The sequence below is a fragment of the Cheilinus undulatus genome, linkage group 1 (genome assembly GCF_018320785.1).
Source record: "Cheilinus undulatus linkage group 1, ASM1832078v1, whole genome shotgun sequence".
Taxonomy (NCBI): domain Eukaryota; kingdom Metazoa; phylum Chordata; class Actinopteri; order Labriformes; family Labridae; genus Cheilinus; species Cheilinus undulatus.
In genome coordinates, this window is record NC_054865.1 from 26616537 (window position 1) to 26643214 (window position 26678).

Consider the following 26678-nt stretch of genomic DNA (forward strand, 5'->3'; position numbering starts at 1 on the left):
AGAGCGGATGGATTGGCCAGGTTCCATTATCATGATCATCATGTCTGTCATTAGACAAATTCATTTTGCAAAGCTTCAAGCTGAAATGTTTGTTCCAGTCAAAGAATTTACCAACCAATCAGTGTCATTTGAGCTGAAAGAGCAGATTGAGCCTGTGGTTGTTGTTTAAGTGCAGCAACTACAAGTCATTATTACTACAAGTTAGATTAACTAGGTTGTTGTCATAATTGTGTTGGAGAGTTACCAGAGAATGTGTAAGTATCGTTTTGCTGGTCTTGGTGCGGTCTATTTTGAGGCAGCAGTCCCACCACACAACCTGTTACTGAAGCCATACCATATCAGTGTTTGTCACTGTAAATGAAAAACTCTTAACTGCCTCTTTTCCTTCCTTGAAGTGATAGCGAAACATACTGTCTCACTCAGGGGCTGAGCTCTCTGTGGTTAGTGACATCATGGGACAGAAGCTCTTCCTCATTCAAAATGACTCACGGACGTTTGGGTCACTCACAACTTTACAGACTGTTTCTTTGACTATGTGTCCCTGTGACCTTCAACAGCTTGATTATAATGGTTGAGAGGACGAGTTCATACTAAGGAAAGTGACTTTGTGTAGCTCAAGGAAGACACAACTGAGATGTCACCGTTGATGTTTAAAGATGCCTTCTGGGTGAGTGTGTTTTTGGTGCTTTCTCTGAAATAGTCCTCAGAAACTATGAGACCACTACAACCCCACAGTCCTACAAATCTGTTTATTTTTAGCCAAACAAACACAGAACATGATCAAAAAAAGGTACTTTTATTATACATATCCTTAACGTAACTTGATTATCATGGTATACCGTTCTTATGTCTGTTTTGAAAATACTTCAACATGAACTAGTCATCAACCCAAAGAAGCTAACTTCTTTTGTCAGACAAGCAACATGTCCATTTTATAGGATATATCATTATTAGCAAGGATGACAAAAATGCAGAACTGCTTTGAACGGTAGAATAACATAGCGGTAAATTTTCTTTTATCATAACACAAATCTTCTATTTAAAGTTCCTGTTAGCCACAAAGTAGAGGTGAGTTCCACTGCTCATCAGTCGGTCTGCTCTGAGCTACAAGTCTCAGCTGAGTGCTTAAGTCACTGTCATTTGACAAACTGCCACTTGCTGCCTTATTTAACCATCCATCTGCTCTGATCATAAGGAGCATTTTGATGAAGTTTCTGAATATGCTGCTTTATCATATGCCACTATTTTTGCTTCCTGCTAGTTCTGCATTTTTACCACATAGTGTGTCCAGGATTGACTCAAGAGCATGTTGCAATATCTGTTAAGCAATTTCTGTTTTCTAAAGTTTTTCTATATGCTGTCAATACAGGGGTCTGACTTCACGTGTCACGCTGGGTATGAAGCTGTGATCCAAAGGTTACAAGATGGCAAGCAGATGTGCAAAGATGTGGAGGAACTTCTAAAGATGAGGTAAAACCATGCAGTCGAGTTCAGCAAATATGAATGAAATCAATTATTAAACTTAAAAGATGCAGGAAATTGTCCAAACCATGCAATAGCGTTAGTTTCTTTCAGAGGATTCATAAACAGTTTTATAGACAATGCCAGGAAAGCATTGGCCGAGTCACAAAGTACAATTAATAAGCCCCCATCATTTATTTTTATGTAACCTTTATCTAACCAGATAAAGACCGTTTCCCAAGGGTGACCTGGCCAAGAGGTCAGCAGCATACGTCATAATAAATAGTTCATATTCAAGACACAGATAAGTGTGAAAAATGAGTGAAAAAGTGAAAAATTTCCAGTGAAATGAGTTCAGACAGTTTCAAATCAGTCTGGAGAGTATACCATGCAGAGGGGGCAGCAAAACTGAACGCTCGTTTCCCCTGTTCGGTACAGACACAAGGATCAAGCTGGGGGAAAATATCACAAGACCACAAGGCGTAGCGGCTTTTAGTTCTTTGAAGAAGAGTACATAAATAAGAAGGAACTAAGCCAAGAAGAGCCTTGCATTGTTTTAATCATGCATCTGGAGAGTCACCTCTATTTTCTTTTCTAGTATTCATCCCTGTACTATGTGACTCCACAAACTTGTTCATTATAATTTCTTTATCTCTGACAGGGTATATACAGAAAATCAGACATTGGATTAAAAGAACCTCTTCATATATTTTAAGACCTACGTCCAGACCATCTTCAATTTCTAACCAGTTACATTAATGACACAGATACCGATATGTTTTGGCTGATCAGGTCTTGAGGAGATCCAAAAATCTCAGGAGTGAATAAATATAAATACAAAAGCAGAGAAATTAACCTACAACCTATTTAGATGAATAGTCTATAAAAATACAATTTAAAAACTACAACATTTAAGAGTATAGTTTTGCATTGAAGACTTTTTAAATACTTTTTTAAAGCCTTATTTTTGGCTCAACTGATTTCTCAACTTCTAATACTTTTTAAGACGCCGTTGGCACCTTGCCTGAAGGCATTGAAAAATTCTTAGAATCGGGAAGCATGGTACAATATTTAAGAGAGTGCCTTCATTTAATTCAACACCAGTTTAACTGTGACAACAGCTCTGTTCATCAGACGAAATGAATGATAAAAAAGTGACATTTTAGTTCAATCCTATGTGTTACGTTAGTTCTTGGACTTTTTAAAATAGATACAAACATGTATTCAAGTACTATGAGGCCAAATTAAAATAAAATGATTCTGCTTTATTTAAATATTATAAAACAAACAAATGATTACACATGACAATATTTGACTAACTGAATAACATTTAAAGCCTCCTAAAGGTACAGCGCAGGATTAATGTATTTATTTCATACAGTTTGGCCTCAGTTTTCCATCTTATCACACTTCATTTCAGGTTCTTTTCACAGCTGTCTGGTAGTATCCTTCTGTCTTCTTCTTTACATTAAGATCACACAGCAGATCTAACTGCTCTTTAGGGAAACCCCGATTACTCTAAAAATAAAACACATGCAGCTGGAGATATGCGAATATTGATAATAGAAGTTGAATTTGACTGTACAGTGGTTGTTCCTCTTTAATGTTACACTGTGGCTAAAATAAGCTCATTCAGCAGTACTGCAGGCTAAACAGCAAGGCTTCTGAAGATTAGCCTACAGTGTTAACAGGGTGTAAGTGCAGGTCATCGCTTCTGCAAAGAAAGGCAAAATGCATCTGTCATAGCTGGCAAAATAAATCACAGTCAAGTCTTTATACTAACATTAAACTCAAATGTACGGATTGAGAGTGATGCATCATTGTGTTCATGCACAGGTCTCTAGCAGAAGAGAAATATGGAAAAGAACTGGTGACTATTGCTCGAAAAGCAGGAGGACTCACAGAGATCAGGTAAATGAGCTGGACTTTGAGGTCAAAAAATGAACCCCATACAATGATGTGATGTACAGTATTTGTAAAAAAAAATATTAAAGCAAAAACCAGTCACATGTTGGCACTATCAAAACAGCCTGAGAAGCCTTAAACACTGTTCAGTGCTGATTAAAACTGATCTGCAACATAAATGTAGATGAATCAGTCAGGCATCTTTGAGTCATATTCCTTTAAGAGGAAAAAGAAAGAGGAAAAAAGATGTGTGAGCATGAACTGTTAACTTTAACTTTGGTTTTTCTGACACCAGTAGAGTAAAGACCCTCAGCCTCTTTTGCCTCTCAGAAAAATGCAGCATGACAGTTTATCGCTTCCTGATATATCTGATCTTACATGCACACTCTTTTGCAGCACCTTGAGAGCATCCTTTGAACAATTAAAGACACGTAAGTCCACGCTGTCATTTTCCTGCTGCACAGATTAGACCAAAGCATTGCAAACTGCTGCAATAGTTCTTACAAGTGCATCTACAGTTAAGAAGCATTCATTTTTACTGTTTTTGGCTGCAGAGATCGAAAACATCGGGAACTTCCACATCCACTTGTCAGATATACTGAAAGAGGAGGTGAAAAAGATTGAGACATTTAGAGAGCGGCAGAAAGAGCAGAGGAAGAAGGTACTGGGCATCACTTAACTGGTTGTACATATAGTGCCTGACTGCTCATATTTAAGTGTATTCTCTCACTTGAAGAATATGTAGTATAACAATGTTTTTTGACCCTTTTGTTGCCCCTTACAGTTCCAGAGCATCATGGAGAAGGTCCAGAAGAAAAAAGTGTCATGCTACAAGAAGACTTTAGAGGTATAAAATGAGACATGACTTCTCTTAATGTGAAGAGTCTGACTTTGTAGGAGACTACATTGTGGCCAACACGGGAATAAAGAGCTAACAGCTCTTCCTGTCTGTGGTGGAGCTCTGTACATGTGGTTCTATTTCTATTTTTAACAGTCAAAGAAAAACTATGAGCTGAGATGCAGAGAGGCAGACGAGGCTGAGCTGGGGGCTGAGAGGACAACTACTACATCCAGAAACAAGGTGCAATAACTGAAGAGCTACATTACCATTAGTGAGAGTGATTAAAATAAGGGTTTTTAAAATCCAGATGAAGCTAACACAAACACAAAAACATTCATCATGCATTATTTGTTCATGATTATCTGGTTAAAGTTGTTAACACGGAGACACAGAGGGGGGTATTCTGTAATTATACAGCATTTCTCAAGGAGGAACTGAAATCTGTACATGTGCCACTGATATGATTTAAGGTAAGACAATCAGTGGCAAATTAAGCAGACATCTTTAGTTCGATTGAACTTTTTTACATTAAGAAAACAAGCCAGACTAAAAGACATGTCTGACATACTTTACTCTTTTGGTGAGATAATGATATCATAATGAAGTATGATGCAGAAACATGTTTGTTAACAGGTTGTCATGTCTCTTCCTGTGTAATACTTCACAGGTACATCACAAAGCAAAGCAGCACAGGCAGGCAGCAAATCAAGCAGGTATGACCTAAGATCACACTTTATCTCTTGATCTTAATGTGAAAGCATACATAACATTTCTGATATTCATCAGTGCCGCTAACACTGATTATATTAGTACATTTTGAGAAAATCTTATGTAAAATGGGGTTTTCCTTGCTCAGGGTAGTGGCGGCACCTCTTCCTGTAAACACATGCATATGTTGTATCTTTACTGGCTCAACCAAACACTTCTGCAAGCACCTTCTATTGCCATCTATTGCTGCCCCTGAAAGATGGTGTTCTTCATTAAAAGCATGTTCAACTCCGATATGGGCTAACGCTGCACTGTGTGCTAATTTCCTTTTTGTTCTTTCACTGCTAATTATAACCTTCTATTTGGCACTCTAATTTCTAACAGAGAAGGTGTACTTTAACAACATTGTGCAGCTTGAGAACATTCGCCAGGACTGGGAGGAAACACACAGAAGCACATGTGAGGTACAGTGAAATAAGTCTTTCTGCCCAAAACACACTTTCACATCTCAGTACCATGACTCCTGACCACAGAAACACCACCAACAACACAGTCCGACACATATGCAAAGTGTGATTCACCTCATTGTAACTTCCTGACTAGCAAAGATGTACGCTTAAATTTGCATTCAGTTTCTAAAAACAGAACATAGAACACACAACCATTCAATAATTAGCCTATTATCCCATCATACAAAGAAATGTTCTGTTCTGATGTTTTAGAGAAGCATTTCAATCAAATGCAGCATTTAAAAGTACAGCGAGGAAAATAATATACACTTAGAGTAAATAAGATATTGAGTTACTGCAGTAACTTGTATAAACCTATGTCTGTTTATGTCAGGTGTTCCAGCAGCTTGAGGGAGATCGCATTAATATGATCAGGTATTCTTTGTGGGACCACTGCAACCATTTCTCAATGCAGTGTGTCAAAGATGATGCGGTGAGCTCACTTTCTCTTCATGTACATATGTGTTAATTTCAATTAAAATGATTTCATCTGGTGTCTCTACTGAAGTTTAGTTGTTTTGGTTCAATCAAATCTGATGTTCCACTTAATTTGAGTCACAAGTTATTTGTTAAAAAAAAAAAAAAAAATTGTTACAAATAAGCATCAAGCCGGTCAGACTGTTGTGGGCATAAGGTGAGACTGTAGAGAGTGGAAACAAAACCAGAGGGGAAGACACATCTTACAGTAGCACATCTTTTAATTAATTGATTTGGCAGATTATCAGGAAAATAAGATGCCAATACTGATAATTGGCTAAATGAAGGATATTGGCATCAGTTATCCACTAGGCCGATAATTGGTCTACCCCTAGAAAACCATGGTAGTATTGGGGTTTATTAAGACCAAAATTTAAGAAGAAAAAAGCTAAAATTTCAAACCTGAATTTTTTTACACGTCACATGGCTCAAATGGTTGACACACCATTTTGTTCTGAAAGCATTTTGGTACTAAAGCCTGCATTTTTAATTTCATCAAGTATGCTGTATCAAACATACATGACATCTACAGCTATATACGATTTTTTGTTATCATAGAGTTAGATTCATTGATTCAGATTCAGTGTTACACAGGATATATATAGGTATCAACATTATAGGGAAAAAAATTCATATCTTTTAGGAATTATTTCCTTAATTATTTTAATTTATATTAAAGCCTCTGGCCAAAGAACTGTCTTACTGAGCTACAAGCACATCCCAATAGTGCAATGCTTGGATTTTAATTTAATGTCTTCCTGTTTTTAAATCAGAGTTACGAAGAGGTGAGGAAGACACTGGAAGAGTGTGACATCACAACAGACAACAATTGTTTCATAGAAATGAGGAGCACAGGATCCAAGCCTCCAGGTGAGCTGTAGGTTATTTTAGAAAGGGCATTAAAAAAACAACAACGAATTTTAAGAGAAGTTAGAGCAAAGTCTCACTTCATAAACAGAGCTACTCAACTGCCTACCTTTCTCTTTCAGTACATCCCATCAAAAATCACATGAGCTCACTTCCCTTTTCCTCTCACAGACCCCATAGTGTTTGAGAGCTACTATCACAGAGATTCATCTGGAGACTGCAACGGCCAATCTCATTTCCCAGGAGGAGGAGACAACATGATAAGGTCTGAAGAAATCCACTGACATGAAGCAGAAGGAGACTGCAGCCTTACTGAACTTGAAAATTTTAAAGACATGATGGAAAACACTAAAGAGTTGTTACAGTAATAAAACGGTCTTCCTCTGCTTCATTTTCCTTCAGTAATAAATAAAATAAATAATAAAAAAGGATCCCATGCAGCTGTTCTTTTGGTATGATGATCTTAATATTTCTGGAAGCTCTTATGCATATTTTAATATCTTTCTTCACTTAGATCACTCAGATCTGCAGAAAGCCTGCTAGCAAGTTCTGTTGATATCAGTGTGGACAGTCTTCAAAACTCATCAGCAGTGCCGTCTATTGGGGAAAGTAAGTCCTGCATGCACTTGTTTAAACCCTCTCTCTGTTTGGGCACCCTCAGAACTACTGACCCTGCTATTTTACAGCAAAGTTTCCTTTGATAGTTTTACTTCTTGGGTAAAAATCATAGACTTGAAGTAAAATAGTCCAGCTTTAGTAATACAGTCAGAATGGCAGCATTGAAGAGTGTCAAAAGAGTCACTTAAACTACACACAAACAATAACAACAATCAGCTCAAAATCAACTTTTCAAACAATGGCAGGCTGGCTTAAAGACGCATGACTGCTCCCCAACAACAACAACAAAAGACAGCCCTAAATCCACCTTAAATACAGTGATAGCTACACCAACACACAAAACTAACAAAATGTAGGATAAGGTAAGATGCACCTCAAAACCAACCTCCACAAAGAAGCAAAATATGTCAATAAATAATGCTGTTAAATTAGCACTGTTCACTGATGGAAAATTAAAACTGAATGAGTTAAAAACCTAAATGCAATTGATTCAGCAAATAAAATCCCCCATGTAAACATGAACAAAACATTAAAGCTAACGGACAGGATAAAATAAACAGCTCTTTTTAAACTTACCCTCTGATGTTATCCAGTTTCACCTTTTTCTGAAGTTGAAATGTCACTTGAGGACCATGGTTTTCTGGAGCAAATTAAGCACAAGTGTGAGTCTTCCTTTGCCAAAAAATATCCAAATTTCCATTAGAAAAGGAGTGGATAATTCAGGCGCGACTCCTAACATTTCCAGACGCCTTTCCCCCGGCTTCCATAGTGGGGAAATGCTTGCAAGCTAGTTTGGAAAACTTTTAGCTAGCTTGTCTTTAGCGTCCTCAGAGCGGTCGTAACTTACAGTAAAGTTTAGGGTGACAAGTCTACCCAACGAAAAAGAAGATAAGACAAAAGTTATTTAAATTATTATGTAATTAAATAACAAATAAATGGCTTTACGTGATTTTATTGCTAGTAAAGTCCATTGCAGATAGTGATGGGTCGATCATGAATGAGCTGGTTCAAAGAGCCGATTCTTTTACGTGAACGATAAGAGTCGGATCCCGTTTGAGAGCTGTTTTATATCATCAGTACTGTAAGTATTGTTACTATGTATATGTTTTGTGTGTGTTTGTGTTATTTGATTGATTAGACTACTCTACCACAGGCTCACCATGCATTGAGAACTCGTGCATAATTGTGTAACATTAATGTATGTCAGATGTGTCGGCCCAGCCAGTGAATGTATTTCAACTGGCCTGAAAGGTGTTTTGAGGAGTCCGTACGTTTTGAAGGGTCAAATAAAGCCAAACTGGTACCTGAATGAAAGCCATTTGGGAGCCAAAAGAAAAGAGTCAGCTCTTTTCCTGAGCTGAGCCAAATGATCCGGATTACTGAAAAGAGCTGAAATTCCCATCACTAATTGCAGAGCAGAGTGTATGGCATTTTTCGCCTTGCAACAACTGAGGGAGAAAAATTCTGATAGGGCGATTTTGGTTTTTGTCACTTAACCGTTCACATCTCAACACAAACTGAAAAGCCAGTTATAATTAGTGATGGGAATTCAGGCTCTTTTTAGTGATTTGGATCATTTGGTTCACCTCAGCAAGAAGTTTCGTCTCCTAAACGGCTCTTTATTTGTTACTTTTTTGGCTTCATTTGACCTCTTTAGCAATGTCATGACATAGGATTGGTATTGTGCTGGTATTTTACTCCTATTATGCTTAATATTTCAATTAATGAGAATACCAGTAATTGTGTATCCAAATACTGTTTCCCAAAAAAACTTCGCTGGTCAAATTAGACTTGCTTTCTGGCGGGGCCGTCTGATGTCGCTGACGTAAAACAATAATAATAATAGTAATAATTGGAATTTATATAGCACCTTTCAAGAAACCCAAGGACGCTTTACAAGAAACACATAAGACATGGACAAACTATGTGATGGGTAGGATGGGTGTAAGGGGTGGTTTAGTGAAGACTGTAGGCTGTGGTGAACAGGTGGTGCTTGAGATGTTTTTTTTAAATGTCCAGAGATGGAGCGCTACAGATGTCTGCAGGCAGACTGTTCCAGAGGGTGGGGGGGTGCAGCACTGAAGGCTCTGTCTCCAAAGGTTCGGAGTTTGGTTATGGGTATGGAAAGTAGGCCAGTGTCTGAAGACCAAAGGTTGCGGGATGGTGTGTATGGATGGAGGAGATCAGAAAGTTACTGAGGAGCCAGGTCATGGAGAGATTTGTATGTGAGGAGGAGGATTTGTAGATGATGCGGGACTTGATTGGGAGCCAGTGAAGGTGGATAAGGGTCAGAGTGATGTGTTGCCAGAGTCTAGTGCAGGTTAGAACCCTAGCAGCAGAGTTTTGGACATACTGGAGCCTGTCCTGGGTTTGGCTGGGTACTCCAGACAGGACTCCATTACAGCAGTCCAGACGGGAGGTTATGAAGGAGTGAATGAGTGTTTCTGCCACAGGGTCAGGAAGTGATGGTCTGAGTCTGGAGATGTTCTTGAGGTGATAGAAGGCGGATTTGGTGACAGATTTTATGTGAGACAACGTTACATCATCAAGCAGGAGTCCTTAATGTGTATTGTGCCTGTGGTAAAGTGGTGTCAAGGAAAGATCATCCCCATCAGTCAATAACAAAAACAATTTTAAACATGGCTTTCAAACATTTTCCTGATCTTATCGTTCACATAAAAGAGTCTGGTTTTTGAACTGGCTCGTTCATGGTTGGCACAACACCAGTTATAGTGGCTAATTTTCTCAGAAACACTTTAAGTTAAATGTGAAAGTAAAACTGTATAAAATAGAATAAGAATTGATTGTTCCTCTTCCATTTTTTTCTGTTCACTTTTACTTTTACTTTAATCTTAATGTGGGAAGATCTAGTGTTATAGAGTAAACAGAAAAATGTCTTGCACATTGAAGGTGAAATGAATAATTTGGACTTTTTGAGCCCTGCAGTATGCAAGACATTTTTCTGTTCACTCTGTGTCATTTCTTTCGGCTCAGCACCAGCCCACCTTGGCTTGGATGTGCATGTAAGACTTTTCTCTAATCTATAGTGTTAAGTCATAATGCTTATGGTTTGAAATATGTAACATCAGAAATACTGTGGCATTTCATTGACCCCAGATTTATCAGCAAATGAAAAATTGGACAACTCAAGTTAGTCATTTGACAGAGCCAACCACAGAAAACTATATGATGAAACTGCTGAAATGGAGCTAAAAGTAGCCTTTAATACTTTCTAGCTGGCATTTCTATTTGTGTTAGTCAAAATGGAAAGGCCTGGCCTACTTTTCTTATTAACTGTAGCCAAATGCTAGTGATTCAACTTCCAAATAAAAATGACAATTTAAAAGGCAAAACAACAAAGTCATGCTGTTTTTAATAACTGCAGAAGCTTGAAATCTATGCTTTTCATTTTTGCCATGTTAAATACCATCAACTGGACATGGACCAGCTTGTGGTTGAATGCTAATGTTTGTCATTTTCCAATGTGATCAGCTATGTTGGCCTACATTTGGCCATCATTTATTTGGTATAATTGAATGAAACATCTGTGAACTGCAGTCATAGTCTTGTCTTTTATTTCAAAGAAACTAACCTTTGTACTTGCTGCCACCTGAGGTTCAGTGGAGATCTCAGATGATGGATACGCACCTCTGCCAGGCCTCCAGCATGTCGCACCAATGACTACAGCTTCAGCTGATGAAGAGAACTATGTTGCACTTTATGAATACACTGCACAGGTAATACTAAGAGTTTTTTAAAGTCCTACAATGTCATAATGAAACTTAGTTTGTCAATTGAAAAGTGCAAAAAATCTGAATAAATAAAATGCATTGTATATGATGACATTGTTTTTAATGTAAGTCATCTTTGCTTGCATTGGCTGGTCAGGAGGAAGACGAGCTGTCAGTCAGCAGAGGGGACATGGTTCAAGTCTTGGAACGAGGACAAGATGGCTGGTGGAAGGTGGAGAGGAACGGGTTCAGTGGGCTGGTGCCAGGAAACTATCTGGGCAAAATATGATCATATTTATACAAACAAACAAGATAGTCAATTAACAACACACCAACATAATAGACATATGGGTGTGAATATGTAAGCAAATATGCAAATTGTTTCAAACTTGTAAAGATGGTCAGATTCACCATCAAACTCACCTGTAAGAACATGGAAACACGCAAATGTGCATGGACACACACATATCTTTGCCTTGCTTTTTAGTCATGGGCTCTTTCATATTTTAAGATGAACTTACCAAAAAAATTATGTTGCTGCCACAGCAGGACTCTGTAGTTACTCTAACAAAACTTAATCAACATTGTCTGCCGTTTACAGACAGATATGTTACTGAATCCCCTCCACTTGGCAATAATAGTGTTGTACTGTTTGAAGCCATATGGGATTTTACAACTCTTAAACTAGGGTAATGAGTTTATATCTAGAACTTAAAACATAAAATACAGAACTCACAGTATCAGTCATTGTCTTGCAGCTTTCCTGTTCATTTTTCATGCTGTATAAAAGGTAGCATAATTGTGTTTTCGATGATCAAACAGGTACTTTTCAAGGATTAACCAGGTTTGGTTTTGTCTCTCAGGTTCTTTGTGTTAATACTTGAGTGTTTGTGAGCTGAAGAAGGAAACAGTTGTGTGTGTAGTGTATGTAATAAAGTGTGCTAAGTTATTTTCTGTGACCTCCAGGTAGGGTTATGGGGGCCATAAGAGGACATGCATCCTTATGTGTCATTTTCTCTGTCCTTTTTGTGATAAGTTACATTTGTTAGTTTTCTGAATTCTTGATTATCTTGTTTTGACAAGGAAAAAATGCATTTATCTCAACTTTCTGACATTAAAATGACAAATTTTAAGAAAATAACCTAAATTTACCGCTCATAAGGTGAAGGAGAAAAAAAACCTATGGATATTTGTCCACTTAGGGCATCCAGTAGACCACCAGTGACTGTATTATGTAAAATCATACTAATAAAATGTCAAACAGAAAGTCAACTTAATGAGTTTATTGTCTCCTTCCTGTTCCCAACTTTATTCACATTTTGTTTGCAACTTTTTTCTGTGCCTCTAGCTAATGATCTAAGGTTAACTTAATAGCTTAAAAATATTAAAACAGTACACAATTTCACAGAAAACGTATAAAAGAACAGGTCATGGTTCTCTACAGCAGGTTTGTAACTAAACAGGAGAAATTATCTGGCTGTAACTTTATCTACACACACTTTTCTTCATGTAACACTGATAATACTCCTGGTTTTAACACTGGAAACTAACGGATCATTCACAATTGATGCACTGACATTGCCTCTCTATTAAAGCCTGTTTTAGAGAACATACACACCAAGACAGAATATACATTATTCACAACCTGAATATTTGTAAAAATGAAGGATTCCTTCGACCAAAAATACAGCTGCTCCACGAACAAATATCTGACATATGAACACTGAATCTTATCATCCTGTGGTAAAAGGTTTCTCCATTTTTACAAAGTCGGATCAAACCAGGTTCTTAGGATTTAGTGTTCATGTTCTTCATAACACAGATTTCTCCTTTAAGCAACCATGAAACATTTTCAGAGCTCCAGCTGCAGTGCAAATTAGCACATCAGGAAACATTTCCATACAAAACTCCCATACTTCATACTTTAAACATTTGCTCCTACTTCTCATCATCCTCACTGAAGAAATAAAGTTATGAAGCCACAATTAAACACAAAATTTAAAAAAATCTGTTTTAACATGGATAGCATTAATAAGCCATTTACAGCTTTGGCTTCAATAAATATTCCATTATTTTAAGAAAAAGAACAATCAAAGTAACAGTAACTCACAAAGCATGTCATAAATAAATGTTTTCCCTTTGAAGCCCCTCCCACCCAACCCATGTCACCAGTGTTCGCTACTTTATAATGAATTGTGCAAGGTGTGCTTGAGCTTATATAACTACAGCTGAAATCTACTGTGGACATGTCCGGTGACGCTCCTTTTGATTTTTCTAAGTGCTCTAGTGCATCCTTCATGCATAGCTGTTGGTTGTGACCAGCAGCTCGTACGCTGGGTCGTGACTCCTCCTGCAGAGGACGACGCAGGCACAGAGCATCCCCAGCATCTGCAGGAAGACAGAAAAGTAATCATTTGAGTTATTAAAACCCTTAGTGAAAGGACTCTGTGGGTGTTATCAAAACAAAACCATGTAGGATCAAAAGTCTCTCTCTTATCACAGGAGTCAAAAATTTCTCATTACGTGTCCTTGTCTTGTAAACTGCTTTTTGTTGCTATGCTTCTTTGGGAAATCTCACTGCACAAGCAAACTGTGCCACACCAAGGACATGTATACAAGCACATGGTGCCATAATGAGTGTATTTAAATTTAGGGATGCACAATTTTGAATTTTGTTCTGGTATCTGATATACGGTAATTTCCAAACTCATTTTGGCCATTATTGATGCTGTCACATACACAACTCTGTTTTTATTATGAAGAACACCATAACTCCCCATACTAGAAGTGACCTGTTAATAAAATTAGCACTGATTAAAAAGCAGGCTTACATGGTGATTACTTGAGCTAATCCTGACAAGGTGCTTTAAATTAAACAGAAACAAATTCTTCTTAAGTTTAAAAAAATTCAAAGTTATTCTAGGTTAGAAAACAAAGTTGTAGTAGTTTAAAACAACATTAAAGTTTATCAAATTAGTATGAAAAGAAAACTTTAACTAAATCCACCAATTCTGCTTTAAACTTCACAAACTCATTTGTGCATCCGGCTGATACTGATTATCAACATTTGTAGATATTATCAGCTGATACCAATATCCTATTTTTTAACAGTCATTCTTCCATTGATCAGCAAGTCACCCATCTAACTAAAACCACTTTTTCACTTTAAAAACATAGCCAGCTATCGTCCATTACTCTCCTTCCCTGCAGCTGAAACCTTAATTCATGCCCTCATCACATCCAGACTACGTTACTGCTATAGCATCCTCTATAGTTCCTTCCAAAGTTATCAATGACCTACAATACATTCAGAACTCCGCAGCATGCCTCCTCACCCATACCAGCTCTTGTGACCATATCACCCCATCCTTCAAAACCTCCACTGGCTCCCCACCCCATGACACATGCAGTTCAAAATCCTGCTTCTAACCCATGTAGCCCTAAATCAACAAGCCCCCTCCTACCTCACTGACCTCTTGGACCATCACACTCCCCCCTGTAGCCTCCATTCTTCTAACAGCCTCTTCTCTCCGCCATTAAGAAGAAGAAGCACAGAATCCAGGGGACAGAGCCTTCTCTCTAGCTGCTACCTCTCTCTCTGGAACTCACTCCCTAAGCATATCTAAGACTGTACAGGCTTATCCACATACAAACCACTGCTCAAGTCTTACCTTTTTAGACAGGCTGTTAATGTGTGATTCTGATGTTGTTTTGTTAGTTTTTTTTGTTAGTTTTTTTGCTTGCTTGTTTGTCGTATTGGCTTTGCATGTGTGTAATGTTGGTTTTCTCGCGTCCCGTATCTTAAATCTATTGTACAGTGTCTTTGAATTTTTGATAAACACTTTATAAACTAGAAAAGCACTCAGAGAGCGCAGACCACCGTCATTAGCCCTATCTCCAAATAGTGAAGATTCCTCTATTAAATTCCTGGATCCGTCCCCAAGTACACCCCACCACGGCATTCGCTGATTACTACCTCCCCGGTGGGGTGGAAACACAGTGAGGCAAAGCACTGGCTTTGCTACAGGTGGACTGTCATGGTGGAAGCATTGCATGCTGGTGCCAACAGATGCACTGACAGTCTCACCCATGGTCTCACTGGACAACTGGAAGTCATGGCAGAGGGTGAATATTCCTCTATTCCTCCCAGCATTGTGAGTATTCTTGCTACAATTCGCTGTCTTTCTCTCTGTTACGCTCCGACTTGTCTCCTCGACCGGGCGTGCAGCTTTCAAACTCTATAAACTCCAAAACTTTAAATAGTTACACACCCAAAATGCTGCTGGGATTGAAGTTACTCATGTCTGCCATCTCCTGGTGTAAAGTGGTAACAGTGCAGATCTCCGCCATTAGCCCATCTCTCAATAGTACAGAATCCTTCAAAAATTCCTGAATCCAGACTGTGATCCGGATCACTCCCAAAATCTAATCAGTTCTTCCTTATGCCATTTCTGACATTTCCTGAAAATCCATCCATGACTTTTTGAGTTGTGTTGTTAACAAACTAACAAACTAACTAACCCACTTGATCACATAACCTCCTTGGCGGAGGTAACAAACTTTACATGTACTGTTATTATCATGCTGATAAAACTGTACATTCCCATATCAAGTTTATAAAACATTTAACCATAGTAATCATACTGAAACAATACTACTCAGTAAACACACTTTTAACTTGGTATAAATGTTAGTGTTAAAGCCCTTGAGAGGAACTTTTGGTTTGTATTAATTTTGTCAACCCTGTGGATAAACCAATACATCCTAACAACTCATCTGGCCTTTTCTTGTGCCTGCACAAGCTATTTTTCCAAATAAAACATCTGATCCTAGTTTCAACTGTCAAGTACATCACTGGCAAATATTTGCTATAGAAAAGATTTGAATAGGGTAGTTTTATGTGTGCTTTGTTCTGCAGCAGTATGAAGTATTTTACATAACTATAAAGAAATAGTTTATTTTCACTGAAGCCCCATTTGCTTTTAAGGGTTGGGAATTTCAATCCGTTTCATTAACACTTAAAACTCCCTTAATGGGGGCTAAATTAGTAGTAAATTAGTAGCATACAGTCCTAATGGCTTTTTTAAATTTCATTTTAACTGTTCACTTTTGTTTTCACTTCTGAATAAAGGGTCTAAATGCTCTTGCTAAAATAAGGACTTGTCAAAGTCGTTCGTCTGCTAATACTCATGTTCCCCGCTGAAACATATCATCTTTTAGACAGCACACCTTGTCCCACTTACCTGTATGGAGGCAAAAGTCAGTGCAGCCCATATGACATACATCATGATCTCCTTTAATTTCTTCACCACAAGAGCTTCACAACCCTACAGAGGAAAAAAAGGAATGCAAAGATTTTCAAAGGCATGAAAAAGTGTCAAAGACCTTTTCCATATGAAGTCCACCAATGGTATGAAAAATAAGTCAATGATCTACATTTTGTTTCGTGTTCTATCTATCTGCCTTTCCCACACTTGAGCTACATGTTTGCACCTCTTGGTAGAGATCTCCTGGTCGAGTGAGTGTGCCGGTACAGTTGCTGATGCTGGGCTGACAGCAGCTGACTGGGACACTGTTGTTCTTGGATTCTTTAAACCAGCGTGTGTTCCTCCAGTCAGAGTAGTTGTGAATTCCACAGCAATGAAGCTAACAGAGAAACACGAAAGAAAGGTGCAAGAAAATCTTAAGAGTGTGGAGTTCTACATTTAGAATCCTAAATTCTGTTAGACTAAATATTTTTAATCATCAAAAGTTAAATCTTTGATACAAAAGACAGTCCCACTTACCTGCCTCTGCACATAGTCAATAGCACGGCTGGGAGCATCAGTGTTGGTGCCGTTGTATTCATTGTAAACCTTCTGGATGGAGTGATTTACTTCATCTTCCACCTGAAACAAAAGCACAGCTGCTGTTACAATTCCTGTTCAGTACATGCATTTAAAAATGCTGCAAATGTACAGTTTAAAACATTACTAAAAATTTTAGCTACAGTTTAGGCACTGCTAGCTTAGGGGATCTGAAGTACATGAGGGCAAAGCTTTAGTCTTATCCGTCTATATGTGTTCTGAAACATAAACAAAACATACAAAATACAATTTAACACAATATATGTCTTCAAAATCAGAGATTTAAGGACATCTGACAATCTCATATAAGGAAACTACTATGCTTCTTTGATTCTAGTACCCTAATGCAGAAACTTTAAAACACTTGCATCCAACTTCGCTTCTTAAAGACAACACGTCATTCAGTTATACAATATTTACCTTTGCTCTGTATGTGTAGCCCAGCACCACTACCACACACTCTGTTACAAACACCAGCAGGAGAATGGCAGCAAACTGAAACAACAACAAAGTCACATTGTTCAGAAGCGCTTTAGAGAGTTAGTTTGAATTAAATGACGATATGACATTGGTGATTATTTCTCAGTCATCAAGGACTCACAGTTGCCAGTCCACAGGAGCTTTCACGTATTGTTGCACAGCAGCCGATCAAGCCGATGATAAAGAGGAGAGTCCCGACAGCTATGATTATGACAGCAGGGATAAGAGTGTACACATCTTCAAAGAAGTGGTCGTAGTCGTCATATGTGATGAACACATACGCTCCAATGTAGCATAATATTCCAGCTGCAGCCTGCAGAAAGAAACAAAATGAACCATCAGAGCTAGCTTTAGCTCTATACTTATTAGTTTTCACTGATTTGTTCCATGCAAAAATTCAGTTAGTTTTATAACTCTACCTCAAGAACTTAACATCCATAATTTACATTCTGTTTTTAGTCATACCACTAGACCAGTGGTTCTCAAATGGTGTGGCAATACATGCTGGTGTACGCTGAGTTAAGTGTAGGTGTGCTTTGGGAATTTGTAAGACTGTACATAATGACTACAACAGTAAAACAACCACATATACCATCTTGTGTTTTGAAGTGGCTATCGGTGTTAATTTTGACAGCTTTTTTTAAGTTTTAGTCTCAGTCTTAGTCATTAGATGAAATATCTTTCAGTTTTAGTCACATTTTAGTCATTTCTACCCTTTTCAGCTTTAGTCTAGTTTTAGTCACAGAAAACTCAATAACATTTTAGTCTGGTTTTAGTCCATAAAAAGTCCTCACATTTTAGTCTTTACTTTTAGTCCAAGCATTTATTCTCTTTCCTAAAACTGGTACCAAATCATGGTAGTATGTTCTATGCACTCTGCCAAACCTGGGGTCACTGCTTTCCACAGCTGAGACACAGAAGAGATAAAGATGCATTGTTTTTGGACAGATTTACCCACAGTGAATGGATTTTGAATGTCAAACAGAAACCAAATTACATTTTAGTCTAGTTTTAGTCATCTTGATGAAAACTAAGCTTACATTTTGTCTGTGTTAGTCATCAAAGATCAATTTTTGGATAGTCTTAGTCTAGTTTTTGTCATGGAAAAAGGCTGTTGTACATCTTAAGTCATAGTTATAGTCGACGAAATTAACATTTGTGGCTATTTTGTATCAATATAAATGAGTGCCTTGCAATTTTGGCATGATATTAGGTGTGCTGCAGGCAAAGAGTTTGAAAACGACTGTACTAGACAACTAAAAATAAAAAAAATTAGTTTGGAAAATCTATGCCTATCTCCTTTTCCACAATATCAATGTAGCTCCAGTAAGTTTATTTAGAATCTTAAGTTATTTACTTAGTACTTTTTTAACATCATATGTTAAAAGACAATACAATCCCTGACTCTCATGACAATTGTATCCCAAAGTAGTGAATCTTGAAGTCTATTTGATAAGACAGATGCATAAGAAAGGCATGAATCCATCAAAACAGCAGTACTGAAACGCTGCCAAAGTTTGTGTGCACTTCACAGAGTTAATGCTTGCCTGCTTTTTTTATGACCAAGACAAGGAATTTCCTTATATATAGGGTGCTTTGGCCTTCCATTTTTGTTGCCCTACAATCAGAACAGGTATGGATATTGTTTAATTTGACTGGTTTTATGTACTGTGTAAAATTGTGCTATCATGACAATCAGCTACAGATGAAGAATAGCACAGCACGATGTACTTAAGGCATGCAGCGTGAACTGGGCCATGTTATCTATTCATTATTCACATATCCTCTGTCCAGCCTTTCCTTTTTTCGGTCTCTTTATCATATCCAGCTCCGCAGCCTGTTTATTTAACGACAAACATTAGCACAGACAGCACAGTAGGTTACCTCAGCAGCAGATAATGTAGCATTACCTGGAGGCTGCTGCATAACGTCATAGCTACAAGTAGTGGGCGGCATCAGACACCGACACAGCGCTCCTGACTACCGTCACAGACTAGTTTCTCTCATTAGTGAACCGTACTGTGTCTACAAAAATGCCTTGTTTCCATGAATGTCTCTCTGTCCCTGAGAACAGCTTTCCTCTCGCCGACCTGGAAACTGCAGCGCATCTCTGGCGCAGTTAGCTAGCTTGCTAATGCTCTTCATCCCTGGCCTCAGTGGGATGCTGCACATTGTTCAAACATCCGTCATTTTCTTACCCAAAATATGAGATTGAGAAAAACCAAGACGGTTTTGGATGACGTTATTCCACACTGCCCCATGGTCTCGTGAGCTCTTAAACTAAAGGTGTAAATAATAAAAATAAATACAGATGCACCTGCACCTTTGCTTTTATAATAATAAAATGGCTTCGGTGTGGTCCTGCCCCACGGTGCAGACTCTTATGGACTTGACCAATGAAATCGACGGAAATAATAAAGAGACGGTCACGTGCTTCGATGACATCACTGGTCAAAACAAAACAGCCAGATGGCGGGCATTAACATTGAACCCCGCAACCCTTCAGCGAACATACACTGCAGGTTTTCCTCTCAGGGTGGAACTTGAGTATTTTCTTATGAAAGTTGGTACATTGTCTGAAGTGTGTGCTTTTGTTCAAGCTGTGGTACACAACTGAAAAAGTTAAAAACATGCAAAATAATGTAGTTGTATGATTTATTTTGCTTGAACATAAACAATGCAAGTAAGATACAGAATCAGACCGATGGGCGTAGTTGTGGGGTAGGGGGGACTATCAAGGACCCAGTTTTTTGTTCTTATTTGTTTCACCTTGAGTCACAACTTGTGTTAAAATGGCTGAAAAAATTGACACGCGGCTTACATCTTTCTGAACTCTCAAAATGAATAAAAATTGAGATTGTTTAAAAAAGATTAAAATGCTGATGTGTACTTTGCGTAGCTTGATTCACTGTTATTACTACTGAACAATATTATTTGTTTTTACCCTGTCCTAGTTAAGATTTATTTATTTATTTGTATTTTTTTTTTTTTTTTACAGAATTTATCAGTTGAAACTTGTTCTCTCTTCATCTTTTATCCTTTACTTATTTTGTTGTTTTTTAAGCATTGTGTCACTTTTTGGTGGGTGGGGTCTTCGTGTTTATTAGTTTTCATTCACCCTGTTTGTTTTATGTTGCTTCTGTCTTGTGACCTGTGCGTGATAATAGATGTTACAATCTCACTGGCTGCAAAACAGTATACGGTATAATAAAAATATTTATTCAACACAAATGCAGCAGGTTTCAATCTTACAGTTATCATTTAATTATAAAGGACTGTACATTTTTTTATTTTATCTCAGGCTCACACTGTAATAGGGAAAGATGTGATATTCCATATGGGTTGTCAGTATTGTGATACTAACGTTTAATATCATAATATTATAATAATAATAACTTTATTTATATAGCACCTTTAAAAGCAAATGTTGACAAAGTGCTTTAACAGACATAGCAAAAGCAAGAACTCAGGGATTTCAGAAAAAAACAAACAGATTAGCAATAAACTAGAGAGAGAAAGTCTTGATAATCAAACAGAAAGACAAACCAAGCTGAGATACAGATGTCTTAATTGCATGGTTAAAGAAAAGGGAAGGACATGGATGATGGTGAAGGCAGTTAAAATACTGAAAGATGGAAATAATTAGGAAAAGACAGTGATATTATATGACAGTAAAATCGTGAACACACATATAAGAAGACACAGATGAGGAGACGGCATATAAGAAGACAACATCACATCATTAGCAATACAACAAGATAAGCAGATTAATAGCAGGTAAAAGAGAGGGAAAGGAAGGAAACTTAAAATGAGATGAAGGAAAAATAAAATGAAATGAGATGAAACATCAGATAATATTAAGATGGCAATGGAAGGAGAAGTCAAGGTTAAAAGCAATAAGAGCAACAAAATGACTAAAAGAGTGGTAATGAAATAGATTAAAGGAGGTGTCACATAAAAGCAGTTCTATAAAAGTGAGTTTTAAGGAGTGATTTAAAAGATGTTACTGAATCAGCTAGCCTTATCTCCTCAGTTAGGTCATTCCAAATTCGAGGAGCCCTGACAGCAAATGCCCTGTCTCCTTTAAATTTGAGTTTCGACTTTGGAACGACCAGGAGCCCCCCGCCCGAGGATCTAAGGCTGCATGAGGGGTTGTAAGGGGTCAGCATCTCTGTGATATAACCTGGGGCTAAACCTCTGAGAGCTTTAAAAGTGATCAGTAAAATCTTAAAATCAATTCTAAAAGTGACAGGAAGCCAGTGGAGTGAAGCAAGGATAGGTGTGATATGGTGCCGTCTGTTAAAACCAGTTAAAAGCCTAGCTGCTGTGTTCTGGACCAGTTGGAGGCGGGAGAGGGATTTTTTAGTGATGCCAGAGAGAAGGGAGTTACAGTACTCCAAGCGGGAGAATATGAGGGCATGGATGATTTTTTCGAGATCATCGAAATTGACAAATATACCAAAGAATCCGTATTAGCTTTGGCTAAAGCTATTTGCAACAGTTTTCAAGTAGTTCTAAAATAAATAAAGCAAGCATTTTTACCATTAAATCTGCAAAATATTCTTTGAGGGTAGTTGACAGCATATAAATGGTGAGACCATGTAAATTGTAGACATGCTTTGTTGCATAAATAATTTCCTTATTAATTGTTGATAAATTCAGACCTTTGCAATGTGTTTATTAAGCCCTTGGACAAGTTCATTAAAATGTGCAAAGTGTCTGTCAGTGAAAAAGGCCAAAAAACGCCAAATTTGGACCTTTTTGTGTCTGTAGTTTGGTTCCTGTACGTTTTAGAGGATGGTCATAATGTAACTTTTTTATCGTCTCATTATGATACATATGTGTACCGATTTTCGTGCACATAGGTATTACCCAGGGCTCTATCTCACTTTTGGCGCCCCCTAGAAAAAAACTGCAGGATGGACTTTCACTATTCCAACACCAGATGGCTATTTCTTGAGGGGGATGATTTTTGACCAAAAAAACAGAGTTTTCATATATATTAAGGCTCCCATTGAATGCTTTGAATCGCCAGAAATTTTAAGCTTTGAATAACAATAGGGTCCTTGCTGACCCTTGGTTGGTCACTCGGGCCCTAATAAGATTCAAACTTTAAAGGTGTGGTCTAGAGGCAGTCATGAGTACTACAACACTGGAGTCTCTTTAAGTCAGAAGCTTGTACTTACCTTTGTCATGGAGAGTAAAAAGCAGCGTCTCACGTGGTCCAGTTCAGGTCAAGATAGAGATGGTTAGTAAGATCATCGTTACATTATTGGTTAGATATTGATAGATAGATCATATAAAATCACTTTAACACAACAATAACACACATTTCTTTTATTGTCTTTACACTTTAGTCTGCTAGTGTAGAAACTGAGGACACAGTCAGTGAGGAAAAAGTCACTAGAGGGCATATCAAGGCCTCAGATTTATCCTTTGAAAGTGTTTTACTAAAAATGTGCCCTGAGATTAACAGTTAAGTTTAAGAAGTTCAGTTTATTTCAAAATCAAGTGAATGGTTGCATTTTAAGAAGGATGTTTTCAGTCAAATCTGGAAAAACTTTTGCTTTGTCTCAACATAAAAAAACAGAGTCCTCTTTGTTTGGAAATCTAAACTAATTCAAGCTATATTTTTGATTCAAACCTTAGAAATGCGACCTTAAGACAAGCAGAAGTACATCATCACTAGAGTCTATTTTAAGTCAGAAGCTCATACTTACCTTCGTCACAGCAGCTCATGTGGTGGAGTGAGAGCAAGTGATATATAAAGGTTAGTAAGACAGAAAAAATATATTTGAATGACTGAATTAATGATTAAATATGATAAATTATAAAAGAAGTAGGTTCAATCATCAGTAGAATTGTTTTAAACTAATATCAGAATTAAAATTTCTTCAGATACAACACAAAATCCTAAAAACAGAAATCCCTAGTGCATGCTCCACTGTTTCCTTTACCTACTTAACCTATTTTACTTACCTAACCTAACCTACTTTACCAATTTAACTTATTTCCAGTTCTCTTAAACTAAAGGCTGTGCATAAACATCAAATTCTCTCATAGTGCTGTGTAGTGTTGCTTCTTCTACCACTTCCATGTTGTTCTTTTTACATCATGTCTTACCACAGGAGACCCCAACTGAAAAGCTGGAGCAGTACTTATACCTCTCTACACAATCACATAACTGCTTTCCATTCTGGTCTTGCAGATTATTTAAGGTCAGAAACTTGTACTTACCTTCTTTGTCCTCAGAGCTGCTAAAGAGACAGAGTTAAGATAAAAAAAATTAAAATGACACAAAAATTGTTAGTAAGGCAGTCTTTGAATTCTTAGATAAAGAATATAACATATTCAGAAGCTCGTTCTTACCTCTTCTTTTTAAAGAAAGGTTTTGGAATTACCTTTATAATGACAGCTAAAGAGAAACAGAAATGTTGAGTCCACTACTGTAGCCTCTGTTTACAGGGCGTCTGCTCCGCCATCTGAGCTGATTCAGAGCTCCATACTTACCTTTATTGGTGGTGTTACATGAATGGGAGGAGCTTGCCTGAGATGTCCTCCATTAATTCCAGGTTGGTAGACTGTTCTTCATGTCCTTCTCGCTGCATGAGCTCCACTAACTCCAGACTTATCCCAGTGGATCATGTGGTCCATGTGGTGCAGGCTGTAAGGTCCAGATCCTGGTGTGAGCTGTGATCCAACAGCCTTTAGGGAGAATCTCATGGTGCAACTTTCTGGTCCGTCTTCTTTCTTCTGATCCTGTCCTGCTGAATACACGAGGTGTCGACAGCCCTGCCAGGTGCAAGAGTAACCTGAACCATCGCTGTTCCTGCAAAGAACAGCAATGCCTCAGGATTCCTCAAGATCCAAGACAAGTCGATACTTCCTCGTGCTTCAAGAAAAGGAGGTACTCCATTAAAATCCCAGTGCAAGACGCTACCTGGGATCTTTGAAGCCCTGCAGGATGCAGAGACTCCTTGAGGACTATCTTGCCCAGCCAGATGCAAAGGCAAGATGTCAAAAAGGGTCACTTTTCCCTGCTGTTGGTAAAAAAGTAAATGTCCCGATGCAAGACGCTACTTGGGTCGTCAAACCCCGCCAGATGCAAAGGCTTGTTAAAGGGTCTAAGGGGTCCATTATCCCTGTATTATAAAAATACAAGCCCTGCCAGACACAAAGGCAAAATTTTAAAGGGTCCATTGTCCCTACAATTAAAGAAATAGATGGCCCAAGAATGGGTCTGTTGTCTTGAGCCCAGCCAGATGCAAAGGTATGTTGTCAGGCATTTTGCCTGTCCTAGAAACTATAAATCCTGGTGTAAGATTCCACTCAGGGTGTCAAAAATCCTGCAATCCTGTCCTCCAGAATCTTTGGCTGGACTGGTGCAGCACCAATGATCCTCCACATCACAGGACCAAAGAGTTCTGGTGGATGACTACAGCATCAGTCTGTGTCGCTGTCATCAGCCCCCCTCAGCCTCTTTGCAGCAGGACCCTCCTCCTCGTCATCATCACTGTCCTCCCTTGCTCTCCATCTCCCTGAAGAGCTGAGTCCAGATGTTGATGGACCAGCTACCTCTTCCTCCTCCTCGTCGGAGTCACTGTCCTCCCATGGTCGACGCATCCTCACCGAAGAGCTGAGTCCAGAGGTCGATGGAACAGGGTTGTCAACATAGCTATCCTCAGCTTCTGGCAGAGAGCTGTCGGAATCACCTGGTCCGATATTCTTGACAACAGTGGATGGGAGATGGATCATATCCCCATCCTTGTCCCCAAGCTCAGAAGAATCACTGCCAGACTCTGGCTCCTCGCCTGCCAAGGGATGCTCGCTGCCAGACTCTGATTCCACATCTTCCTCTCGAACATCATGCTCTGGATCATAGTCCTCTGGATGATTAGCTACTTGCTGTCATTGATCAGCAAGAAGCTGATCAGCTGCATCAGCAATTGGGTCAGGCTCAGGGTCATCATGTAGGACAGGAGGTAAAGGGTCAGCAAGAGGATGAACCTCAGCACCAGCATGGGGGAAAGGAAGAGCAGCGTGAGAGAAAGCATAAGGATAGGCATTAGGGTAAGGATAAGAGTAAGGATAGGCAGGAGAGTAAGCATAGGGATAAGCATTAGGAGAAGGAGCATAAGCAGGAGGATATGCAAAAGGAAAAGCAGGAGAATAAGAGTACAAAATACACAAAAGGATAGGCAATAGTGACTCATGTCATAAAACTAAGGAAAGGCCCCCAGATTTGATCAAATTTACACATAAAATCTATGTTGCTATATATGACTCTCTCTAATGTTGCAAGTTTAGCAAGAACATTAAACCAGTCTTGGATAGAAGGGGTGGAAGCATCTTTCCATTTACAATAAAGTCATTTTTTTGCGACTGCAAAGACTATAGCCAACCATCTGCTGTGAGTCTGATGTTCTAATCTGGAGAAGATACCAAGTAGGCAAACAGCAGGGTCTGGGTTTATTTGTTTTATGATTTCACTAGCATTTTGACATATTTCCACCCAAAAACTTTTCGAGCAGGCACATTCCCAAACCATGAGCAAATAGATAGCCACTTCAGCATAGCATTTCCAACAGGTAGCTGTTGGTCTAAGGCCCACTCTACAATAACTTGCTAGGGGTCCAATGATAGCGATGTACGGTTTTGAGTTGTGTCAGTTTCAGTGAAACATCTTTAGAGACTGTGTGAGCCCTACGCCAAACTTCATCCCTCTCTTCCTCAGTAATATCACATCTTAAGTCAGTGCTCCACAGTCTCCTTATTCCTTGAAAATTTGATATTTTTTTGTAGATGAGTTTCTTATAAATTCCTGCAGCATTTATTTTAGATTTTTCTCTTTCCAGTATGCATTTATCCCAGTATGTTGATAAAGGAGAGGTTTTGCTTTTGCCTCTAAAGGCTTCAATTGCACTTCTTAATTGGACGTACTTCCACCAAGGTATTTGAACTGGAAAGCTTTAAGCATTCATCTCCGTATGTGTTTTAAATCTGCCACATTGGAAATGCCACTGCTGCAGAACTCCTTCCATTGGATCGAGTTCCTACCAATGGTGATAGAGGAATTATTGCAAATGGGTACCTATGAAGACTGTGATACTGATTCTCTGGTAAATTTGTGGATAGTCTTCCAAATGTTGTTTAAAAACTCAGACAGGGATGCTCTACACCCTGTTGCTTATTGAGAAAGCTCATATTCTGATAACTTTGAAATAGCTAGTTAATG

General features: G+C 38.4%; 2 protein-coding genes across 3 annotated transcripts; one reads left to right on the forward strand and one right to left on the reverse strand.

Moving 5' to 3' along the window:
- The first annotated feature begins 498 nt into the window (after window positions 1-498).
- On the forward strand, window positions 499-12384 carry pstpip1b (proline-serine-threonine phosphatase interacting protein 1b). 2 transcript variants are annotated; one of them, XM_041789758.1, is made up of 15 exons: window positions 499-667; window positions 1370-1470; window positions 3298-3372; window positions 3763-3797; window positions 3921-4027; window positions 4151-4213; window positions 4361-4447; window positions 4875-4920; window positions 5300-5379; window positions 5759-5857; window positions 6675-6771; window positions 6940-7033; window positions 7283-7377; window positions 11002-11123; window positions 11275-12384. In XM_041789758.1, the coding sequence occupies exons 1-15, from the start codon at window positions 635-637 to the stop codon at window positions 11404-11406; spliced, it is 1266 nt and encodes a 421-aa protein (XP_041645692.1). In that variant the 5' UTR covers window positions 499-634; the 3' UTR covers window positions 11407-12384. The 2 variants fall into 2 exon arrangements, with proteins under 2 accessions (XP_041645692.1, XP_041645702.1); XM_041789768.1 differs by having other exon boundaries at window positions 11008-11123.
- A 1-nt stretch (window position 12385) lies between these two features.
- tspan3b (tetraspanin 3b) lies at window positions 12386-19812 on the reverse strand. Its single transcript, XM_041789776.1, has 7 exons — window positions 19642-19812; window positions 17565-17756; window positions 17384-17458; window positions 16904-17005; window positions 16611-16763; window positions 16361-16444; window positions 12386-13505 (listed from the first exon to the last, which is right to left on the reverse strand). The coding sequence occupies exons 1-7, from the start codon at window positions 19702-19704 to the stop codon at window positions 13413-13415; spliced, it is 762 nt and encodes a 253-aa protein (XP_041645710.1). The 5' UTR covers window positions 19705-19812; the 3' UTR covers window positions 12386-13412.
- Between the last annotated feature and the right edge of the window lie 6866 nt (window positions 19813-26678).

Coding starts and splice junctions, on each gene's coding strand:
- pstpip1b (XM_041789758.1), top strand. CDS start 635: ATGTCACCGTTGATGTTTAAAGATGCCTTCTGG. Junction 4,448..4,874: donor CTACTACATCCAGAAACAAG/GTGCAATAACTG, acceptor AATACTTCACAG/GTACATCACAAAGCAAAGCA. Junction 4,921..5,299: donor GCAGGCAGCAAATCAAGCAG/GTATGACCTAAG, acceptor AATTTCTAACAG/AGAAGGTGTACTTTAACAAC.
- tspan3b (XM_041789776.1), bottom strand. CDS start 19,704: ATGGGGCAGTGTGGAATAACGTCATCCAAAACCGTCTTGGTTTTTCTC. Junction 17,459..17,564: donor GCTCCTGTGGACTGGCAACT/GTGAGTCCTTGA, acceptor TTGTTGTTTCAG/TTTGCTGCCATTCTCCTGCT. Junction 16,445..16,610: donor CAGGAGATCTCTACCAAGAG/GTGCAAACATGT, acceptor TTTCCTCTGTAG/GGTTGTGAAGCTCTTGTGGT.